This window comes from Rhinopithecus bieti, unplaced genomic scaffold, assembly GCF_001698545.2.
Source record: "Rhinopithecus bieti isolate Rb0 unplaced genomic scaffold, ASM169854v2 scaffold_82929, whole genome shotgun sequence".
NCBI classification, from domain to species: domain Eukaryota; kingdom Metazoa; phylum Chordata; class Mammalia; order Primates; family Cercopithecidae; genus Rhinopithecus; species Rhinopithecus bieti.
In genome coordinates, this window is record NW_016830474.1 from 48600 (window position 1) to 58736 (window position 10137).

General features: G+C 48.0%; 1 protein-coding gene across 1 annotated transcript in view; it reads left to right on the forward strand.

The window, feature by feature from the left end:
- Positions 1-257: 257 nt before the first annotated feature.
- Positions 258-10137, forward strand: part of SGSM1 (small G protein signaling modulator 1) — a 93176-nt gene continuing 83296 nt past the window's right edge. Inside the window, exons 1-4 of the mRNA XM_017865546.1 lie at positions 258-480; positions 1595-1670; positions 4412-4574; positions 7645-7797. Of these exons, the coding sequence (XP_017721035.1) occupies positions 1607-1670; positions 4412-4574; positions 7645-7797 (380 nt within the window). The 5' untranslated portion in view covers positions 258-480; positions 1595-1606. The remainder of the gene's footprint in view (positions 481-1594; positions 1671-4411; positions 4575-7644; positions 7798-10137) is intronic.

Genomic DNA, 10137 nt, shown 5'->3' on the forward strand with positions numbered 1-10137 from the left:
TGCAGAGAAGGTGGACAGGGATGCACCGAACTCTGTGTTCATCTCCAGGAGGTAACCAGAAGGCAGGGAGAGCGGGCAGGGAGGGCCTGGGACAGCTCTTAGATGGATGCATGGATGTGCTGGCCTGGTGGAGTCTGGATGGGCCACAGGACAGTGGGAAAGGGCATGGGAACCCACTGGGTGGGGGTAACTCAGAACTTTGCTTTATTTACCCCAGCATCAGAACCCTCAGGGTGATGAAGAGCTGAAACAGGCCTTTGGGATTGTGTTTTCCAACCTCCTCAACCTCAAAGTGGGGTAACTGAGGCCCAGAGAGGAGACGGACTTTGCTTAAATCTCACAGTGACTCTGGGCAGAATTGGGCCCAGAATCCAGTGGAGCAGAAGGGTGTTCAGGCTGCCAGAGGATCAACACCACGAGCAGAGGCACAGCTGCCCTTTGGCACTGTGTCCCCGTGCCTGGCACATTAGAGGCACTCAGGTGAGAATTCTTAAGGGAGCGAGTGCTCTGGGAAGAGCACACAGCCTGGGTGTCTGTCTCGAGCTGGAACCTGTCTCTGACAGCCAGCTCTGCCTACCTGGGTAAGTGCCTTTATCTCGCTGAGCATCCGTTTCCCAAAATAAGATCAGAAACCCGTTTGGGAGGTCTCCAAGCAGGGATTTGAACTCAGGTTTACCTGATTCCAGGGCAGTTTTTTACCCTGCACTTTCTCGATTCCTTTATATATCTTATTCTTTCATTCATACACTGATTCATTCATTCATCCAGTCATTTAGAAAATGTTGATTGAGCATCTGCCCTGTGCCAGGCACTGTTCTAGGCTGTGCAAATTCAGCAGTGAATGAGGCAGATGAAGTTTCTGCCCTTGCGGAACTTAAATTCTCGAAGAGAGAAACAGATGGCCAACAAATCAACAAATAAAATGGGAATAGTGGTAGACTGGGTGCGGCGGCTCACCCCTGTAATCCCAGCACTTTTGGAGGCCGAGGCGGGCAGATCACTTGAGGTCAGAAGTTCAAGACAACATAGTGAAACCCCTTCTCTACTAAAAATAGAAAAATTAATCAGACGTGGTGGCGGGCGCCTGTAATCCCAGCTACTTGGAAGGCAGAGGCAGGAGAATGGCTTGAACCCGGGAGGCGGAGGTTGTGGTGAGCCGAGATTGTGCCATTGCACTCCAACCGGGGCCACAAGAGCAAAACTCTGTCTAAAAAAAAAAAAAGAATGGGAATAGTGGTGAATGCCCTACAGGAACTAAGATAGGGGATGGGATTGGGGAGGGGTCTGCCTTAGACAGTATGGTCAGGAAAGGAGATGACATTTTATGTGAACCCTAAGAGAAGCAGCAGCCTGCTATGCAAAGGACCTGAACAAATAATTGATAAAATGGGAAGCATGGAGCTCAGATAAAATGGGAAGCAGGCCTCAGACCTCCAAAAGACAAGGTGAGGAGGGGGAAGGAAAGTAGGTATCAAAACATCCCAAACAGCCCGAAAGGCCTTGTGGGGAGCAATGCAGCCCTTTTGGGGCACCTACACCCAGGTCACCTTGGTCACCTTGGACCTCTTCCCCTCTGGTCGCCTCTGCCTTCCAGGTGAAGCAGATCATGGAGGAGGCTGTGACACGCAAGTTTGTCCACGAAGACAGCAGCCACATCATCTCCTTCTGTGGTGAGTCTGTGGCCTGGGAAAGTGGCTTGTTTCTCTGTGGGCTGCCTCAGGGAAGTGGCATCTTTGAGCCACTGTTTTGCTTTATGACTCTGAAGTTAGTTTTGGATTCCAAAGGGGGACTCCACTAGAGAATTTGAAAATACAGAACAGTGTAGATAAATAATTAAAAGTGACTTCTGTACCCCATGAAGAGGTCAGTATGGTTAACACCGGAGGAGTTGATTGTCTTCCCCTCCCCGTGGGCACCGTTCACACTGACCATGCCTCCAGTGACACACGATCTTGCGTCTGAGGAATGGGCTCCCTGTCCATCATTCTGCCTGTGGCTATTGCTAGGTAAAGGGAGAGGGTACATGGGGACTTTTTTAAAAAGGGAACTAAGAGCCCGTGACATAGCCTGAAGGATCATGTCCATCTAGCTCAGCAAAGCAGGCAGGCCCAGGGCAGCGTGGCTCAGACATGTCTCTTTGAACCAGCTCTGCTCACAAGCTTCCAGAAATAACCCCATGGCCAGGCTCTTGCTGTACTTTAAGAATGGCTAGAGATGGGTTCTGAATGTCTCTGAGGTCAGGATAATCAGTGTGTACATAGAAGTGGGAGTCGGCCGGGCGCGGTGGCTCAAGCCTGTACTCCCAGCACTTTGGGAGGCCGAGACGGGTGGATCATGAGGTCAGGAGATCAAGACCATCCTGGCTAACATGGTGAAACCCCGTCTCTACTAAAAATACAAAAACTAGCCAGGCGAGGTGGCGGGCGCCTGTAGTCCCAGCTGCTCGGGAGGCTGAGGCAGGAGAATGGCATAAACCCGGGAGGCGGAGCTTGCAGTGAGCTGAGATCCGGCCATTGTACTCCAGCCTGGGCGACAGAGCAAGACTCCGTCTCAAAAAAAAAAAAAAAAAAAAAAAGAAGTGGGAGTCTTTCTATCTCCCTGAAAATGTCTTAATTTAATAATTGGAGTGTCTCATAATGAAGTACATGTTCGAATTCCCCTCCCGTGATCTTGGTCCTGTGGAGAGGCCTGAGCTAGGACAGCTGGCCAGCCCATTAGCTGCCGTCCAAATGGCTGGGGGCACCACCCCACGGGGCCCACAACATGCTGAGCACACACCGTGTCCCGGGAGGCCACGGACCTCAGTTCACCCCCTTTTCAGCCAGGCAGACCTGGATCCACCTCTGCCACTTTCTTGCATTGACTTTGAGCAAGATCTTTTTATTTTTTCTTTTTTTGAGACAGGATCTTATTCTGTCACCCAGGCTGGAGTGCAGTGGCGCAATCACAGCTCACTGCAGCTTCAACCTCCTAGGCTCAAGCGTTCCTCCCACCTCAGCTTCCCGAGTAGCTGGGACCACAAGTATGTGCCACTACACCTGGCAAATTTTTAAATTTTCTGTAAAGACGGAGTCTTACCATGTTGTCAGGGCTGGTCTTGAATTCCTAGGTTCAAACATTCCTCTCTCCTTGGCCTCCCAAAATGAAGATCTTATTTTTATAAGTGGGATGTCTTTATGTAAACATATAGCTGTACACGCATACACACACACATAATTAGATACATGTATGTATGTGTATATATACATATATTTGTATTCCCAGCTTTTTATGTGTTCCCAAATATTTTTATTTCCAAATAAAATTGTATGCATGTCCATCTTAAGACTTGCTAGCATACTTACCAATTAACTTAGAGGAATAAAAGTGATAAAAATAGTATAATAATTCGGTAGCTCTACTCAAAAGTATTTGGGTGGGAGAAATTTGATGGCACTAAATGAACCCGAAGAATCTCCTTGAGGTTTCTTTTGTCCATTGTTTCTTATAAGCCATTGCCAGGAAGGATTAAACAATGTCTACAAAGCCTGAATAGACAGCTCACTTACATCACCATAAGCAAATGAAAAGTACTGCATATGTAAGTTAAAAGTAAGATATCTAAGAGATCGTCTCCTGGAATGTTTTAAATCTGTGGGCAGAGTAGGCAATATTTGATCATTCATTCAAAACAGACTGTTTTCTAACGCAAAAAAACAAAACAACAAAAAAAAAACCCAAAATGATGAGACCCAAACTTGTCAATGTTTCTCCTTGCACATAGCATAACCTTGGTCAAGCTCTGCCCCCTGAGAGCGCTGGTTTGCTCTTTAGAGCTCTTACTTCATGGGTTTTGTCAGAAGAATTAGGAAAGGTAAATCTTTTTTTTTTTTTTTGAGACGGAGTCTTGCTCTGTTGCCCAGGCTGGAGTACAGTGGCCGGATCTCAGCTCACTGCAAGCTCCGCCTCCTGGGTTTACGCCATTCTCCTGCCTCAGCCTCCGGAGTAGCTGGGACTACAGGCGCCCGCCACCTCGCCCGGCTAGTTTTTTGTATTTTAGTAGAGACGGGGTTTCACCGTGTTAGCCAGGATGGTCTCAATCTCCTGACCTCATGATCCACCCGTCTCGGCCCCCCAAAGTGCTGGGATTACAGGCTTGAGCCACCGCGCCCGGCCTGGAAAGGTAAATCTTAACAATTATCCGACACTCAGCAGATGCCTAATAAGGAGTACTTCTTATATAATCACTTTTTCAATAAATGTTGATTGTGCACCTATACAAGTGTGAGCTCCCCATCTCTGGGCTAAGACAGAGGGTAAGAAGATTGAGAGGGCTCTCCAAGGTTCCTGTGTCTTGACAGAAGCTCTGGGACATGCTGGGTGCTGGGGAGCATGGGCAGGGCAGGGCCTGCTGACTGCCATGTCCCCACAGCGGCTGTGGAGGCCTGTGTCCTGCACGGGCTTCGGCGGCGGGCAGCCGGCTTTCTACGCAGCAACAAGATCGCAGCCCTCTTTATGAAAGTGGGCAAGAGTTTCCCGCCGGCTGAGGATCTGAGCCGCAAGGTGCAAGACCTGGAGCAGCTGATTGAGAGCGCGTGAGTGCAAAGTGTGGGGCACAGGTGGGAGCAGCTCCCCAGAGAATAGTCCACCGTCCTCCCTGGGCCCCAAGAGAACCTGCACCCCCGGGCACTCCCTTCACTCCCCATCCTGCTCCTCAAACCCACCAGACTCTTTCTCACCCCAGGGTCTTTGCACGTGCCTCACCCTCCACCAGGCTCACCCATCTGATCATCCGTAGCTGCTTTCTTGCCATCATTCAGACCTTCTGTTAGCTCAGAAAATTCCACCCCTCACTCCATGTTCTCTTCCATATCACCCTGTTTATTTTCCTCCCAGTTGTTGTTGATTGGCCATCTGTAGTTATTCCCATCAGGTTTGTTTGATTGTTGTCTATCTCACTTGATGCTGAACTCCATGAGAGCAGGCAACTAGATCTGTTTTCTCTCATTATGTCTCAAGCATCTGGGCCAGTGTCTAGCACCTGGTAGATACCCAAGAAACAACTGTTGAGTGAGAGCCTACTGGGAGCCATGGCCCATTCTAAATGCAAGGCAGCCAAAGTTTGATAGAACCAATATGGTCTCTGCGTGGACCAGACGCAAGGGCCTCATATCAATAGGCATATTGTAACACATTCAAATACACTGATTAGAAGTTTAAAAAAACCCGGCTGGGTGTGGTGGCTCACGCCTGTAATCCCAGCACTTTGGGAGGCCGAGGCAGGTGGATCACCTGAGGTCAGGAGTTTGAGACCAGCCTGGCCAACATGGTGAAACCCCATCTCTACTAAAAATATATAAGTTAGCCAGGCATGGTGGCAGGCGCCTATAATCCCAGCTACTTGGGAGGCTGAGGCAGGAGAATTGCTTGAACCTGGGAGACGGAGGTTGCAGTAAGCTGAGATCGTGTCATTGCACTCCAGCCTGGGCAACAGGTGAGACTCCTTTTCAAAAAAGAAGTTAAAAAAAAAAACAAAACCTTATATTGAATTATATATATATACTTTGAAGGGGAGAGGTGGCTTTCCTCCCTCGTCTTGGTGGCTGGTGGTATGTGTTGGGGGAGGCTCATGGACGGAATGTGTGCATGTGAGCACCTTCAGCCAGAGCCACTCCATGGGAGGTCTTGTCTGCACAGCCAAATCCCCAGTCTACACTACAGCCTGGTCAGGGATGACAAATTTGGTTTCAACTCTTAGCAACAAATTTGGTGCTAGTGGCTTCCCAGAGGAATATGCTGTGGTTCTGAAGCTGTGATTGGGTGTTCTGGGGAAAAGCACATAGATTGATTGGTCATGTCTGTCAAGGGCAAAGGCAGGGAAGACATAAGCATGTCCTATGTTTGCAGTCTCTACTGTGGGTGGTCACTCCACTTCACTGGATGAGAATGGCCCTTTCCTTGCGTTTCAGGCCCTGCCTGCCCAGGGCTGCTGGCCAGAACGGTATGGTGGTCAGAGCTCAGGATTTGGCTCTGTCAACTCCCATTTGGAATGACTTCTCAGCCAACTGGTCTTTGAGTACCTTCCAGTCCATCTGCTAAGTTCCCAGGTGTTTGCAGATAACTTCTTAAAGGATTAGATTTGTCATCCTCCTAATGGAGGAATTAGAGATGCCTGTGCAAGTGGTAAGGGAGAAGCATTTATTCATATATACAATCACTCATTCATAAACTCGTCCCTCCTCTCCCCGTTTTTTTCCTCTTTTCTTTCTCTTTTCTTCTCTCTCTCTTTCGCGATGGATCCCGCCCTCCTCGCCTTGCCGCCGCCTGGCGTCGCTGGCGATCTCGCCTCACGCCAGCCTGGCCTCCCAAGGTTTATGTCCTTCTCCTGCCTCAGCCTCCCAAGTAGCGGGCCACAGGCCCACGCACCTCGCCGGCATACAGTTTTTTGTATTTTTTAGTAAGAGACAGGTTCCCCCGTGTTAGTCAGATGGTCTGCGATCTCCTGCCCCTCGTGATCCGCCGCCTCGGCCTCCCAGAGTGCTGGGATTACAGGCTTAAGCCACCGCGCCCGGCCTCATTCATAAACATTTACTAAGCCTCCTCTATATGTCAGCTACTGTGCTGGACCCTGGAGATATAGACACGAAGAGGGCCCATGCTTGCCACATGGTAGACTCTCAGTAAGTATTTTATTAAAAAAAAAAAAAAATGAGTTGCGGTCGGGAGTTGGAGACCAGCCTGACCAACATGGAGAAACCCCATCTCTACTAAAAGTACAAAATTAGCTGGGCATGGTGGTGCATGCCTGTAATCCCAGCTACTCAGGAGGCTGAGGCAGGAGAATCGCTTGAACCTGGACGGCAGAGGTTGCGGTGAGCCGAAATTGTGCCATTGCACTCCAGCCTGGACAACAAGAGTGAAACTCTATCTCAAAAAACAACAAAAAAATAAGTTGTCAATTTCATATCCTCAAGATCACAGCATGGAGGGGAAGACAGAAAAGTGAGCAGGGAGCTCAGCTCCAGAGGCTGACAGAGCACAGACCAGCTTTGATTGGTCCAGGAGAGCTTCCTGTATGTAAGAGGCGAAGCCCTTGCTGAGACCTAAACAGTGAGAGGGATTAGCCTGGGAATGGGTGGGGAGGGAACCTGGAAGAAGCGGCAGCCCAGGGAAAGGCTTCAGATGAGACTCTGGTGCCCTCAGGCATCTGCACATACCTCTGTCTGGCTGGATCATGGAGTGATAAGGGTTAGTGGTAAGGAGATTGCTGGAGAGATGAGTGGGGCAAGGTCTTGGAGCTCTCTGCGGTCATGTTGAAGAGCTTGCTTCCCAAGTGCACTGGAGACCCAATGAAGGATCTACACTCCAGGACTCTTTTTGGCCAGCACTCCTTTCCAGGAGAGAGAGACGGGGGGATATCAGTATGAGAATCTGGCTTACCCTTTGGCAGTGTAGGAAAGTGTCTGTTTAACCACATCTGCACACTCATTGGATATTATTATTTTTTTAACTCCTGACCAACTTGCTAGCAGCAATATGGGCTCTTGTGATTTAGCTGCCATTCCTTCATTTTCCCGAGAGATTGAACGTTCTCCCATTTGCCAATTAGTCCTGTGTGGATTTGTTCTTGTGAGTATTTATTCCTCTCTTTTATTGGTCTTGAAGGAGAAACCAGATCCAGGGCCTCCAGGAGAATGTGCGGAAGTTGCCGAAGCTGCCCAGCTTGTCCCCACTTGCCATCAAGCATCTGTGGATTCGCACGGCCTTGTTTGAGAAGGTCCTGGACAAAATTGTGCATTACCTTGTGGAAAACAGCAGGTGAGAGGGAAAGACCCAACACCTGGCCATGCTCTGCCCCCACCTGCTGGCCGTCGTGGGAATTGCATCCCCTCACACAAAGCTGCTTTCTTTTTCTCTTTGACAGCCACTAAGTTTGAAAGTGATTAAATGCTTGGAACCTTGGGTAGATTCAAGAGCTTAATGGCAGTGCAAGGTCTTCGGATTTAGGGTGGAGTATGGGGATCCTGAGTTTCTTCCTTCTCCTGTGGATTACTCCACTCAATCACTGTGTAGCCGTAGAAAGTTGCTTAGCCTCTCTGTGCCTGTTAATCTCTTTTGGTAAATGACATGGGGATTCTGATACTCCAGAGAAGTGAGAAGGGAATTTGGTGAATACGCAGCATTTTGAAAATGCATGTTGAGCCTTTCTACATTTTCTCCACTAGCTTAGATTAATCTGATGTGAAAGTTTTATAGTATGAACCCTCTTGGGTAACCATTCATCCATGCATTCATTCATCCAGCAAATATTTAATGAGGACCTGCTGTGTACTGGTACTAACTGAGACATCAGGGATACAGTGGTGTTGCCTGTTATGTTAGAGTTTGTACATCATCTCAAGAGCCATGGAAGAATTTATCACCTGACACTCCTCATGGCCAGCATGCCTCTCCAGCCCCCAAGAGGTGGCAGGAAGGGTCGGGGGAGGGGAGAGAGAGAGAGAGAGTAATATCTCAGAATCTCCCCATCTTTCAGAATATAAAAGTGCTGGCTTAACCACATCTTCACACAGTGGATGTTTTTGTTATCATTCTTTGCCCCTTTGCAAGGAAAATATGCATGAAAGTGGAGAGAAAAGTCCCTCTTCTCACGAAGTTCAGGTGCTTGCAAGGAAAACCAGCAAACAGTCATGGTGATAATACGTGATGGATGTTCCAAGGGGGCGTGGTGGTGTTGATAATGTTCTCCTGGTGGTTAGGGAAAGTGTCCTGGATGGCGCAACATTTGAAGAGCACGGAGGCATTAGCCAGGTGATGGGATGGGGAACAAAGTGTTTCTGGTGGAGGGAATAGCAGGTGCAGAGGCCTAGAGACAGGAGAGAAAATACAAGAAATCCAAGCTCTGGATCTCCAGTTCACTATTTACCTTGCAGTAATAACATGTCTCTGCCTCCTGCCCCATGAAGGTTTCTGGGCCTCTTTAATTATTGCTTTTGGCATATGACCTTGAGCATATGACCTGCTGATTAAGTTGGTCAAAGGGAATTAGTAATTTATTTGAGAAGCAATGTCAACCTGCTTTCTTTTCATTTCAACTTTTTATTTTTAATTTAGATTTACATAGAAGTTGCAAAATTAGTACAGAGAGTACTAATTGCCTAACCTCAATGATAACGTTTTACATACCCATAGTGCCATGATCAAAACCAGGAAATTGACATTGATACAATACTATTAACTAACCGCAAAACGTTTTTGGATTTCATCAATTTTTATACGTACTCAATTTTTTTATACAGTTCTATGACACTTTAACACATGTATAGTTTCACATAACCCACACCACCATCAGGATACAGAATTATTCCAAAATAAACCTCATCACCCCAAAGAAACTCCCTTCAGCTTCTTTTTTTTTTTTTTTTTTTTAAGATGGAGTCTTGCTCTGTAGCTCAGGCTGGAGTGCAGTGACGTGATCTCGGCTCACTGCAAGCTCTGCCTCCTGGGTTCCTGCCATTTTCCTGCCTCAGCCTCCCGAGTAGCTGGGACTACAGGGGCCCACCACCACGCCCGGCTAATTTTTTTTTTTTTTTTTATTTTTAGTAGAGACGGAGTTTAACCATATTAGTCAGGATGGTCTTGATCTCCTGACCTCGTGATCCGCCTGCCTCAGCCTCCCAAAGTGCTGAGATTACAGGCTTGAGCCACCACGCCCGCCCCCTTCAGCTACTTTTTACAGTTACACCTCGGTTCCAACGCTACCTGCTAATTTTTAAATTTATTTTTATTTTTTGAGACGGTGTCTGACTCTGTTGCCAAGGCTGGAGTGCAGTGGCGCAGTCTTGACTCACTGCAACCTCAGTCTCCCATGGTCAAGTGATTCTCATGCCTCAGCCTCCCAAGTAGCTGGTTTTACAGGCATGCACCACCACTCCTGACTAATTTAGTGTTTTTAGTAGAGACAGGGTTTCACCATATTGGGCAGACTGGTCTCAAACTCCTGGCCTCAGGTGATCCTCCCACCTTGGCGTCCCAAAGTGCTGGGATTACAGGCATGAGCCACTGTGCCTGGTTATTTTTTATTTATTTATTTATTTATTTATTTATTTATTTATTTATTTATTTTTTGAGACGGAGTCTGGCTCTGCCGCCCAGGCT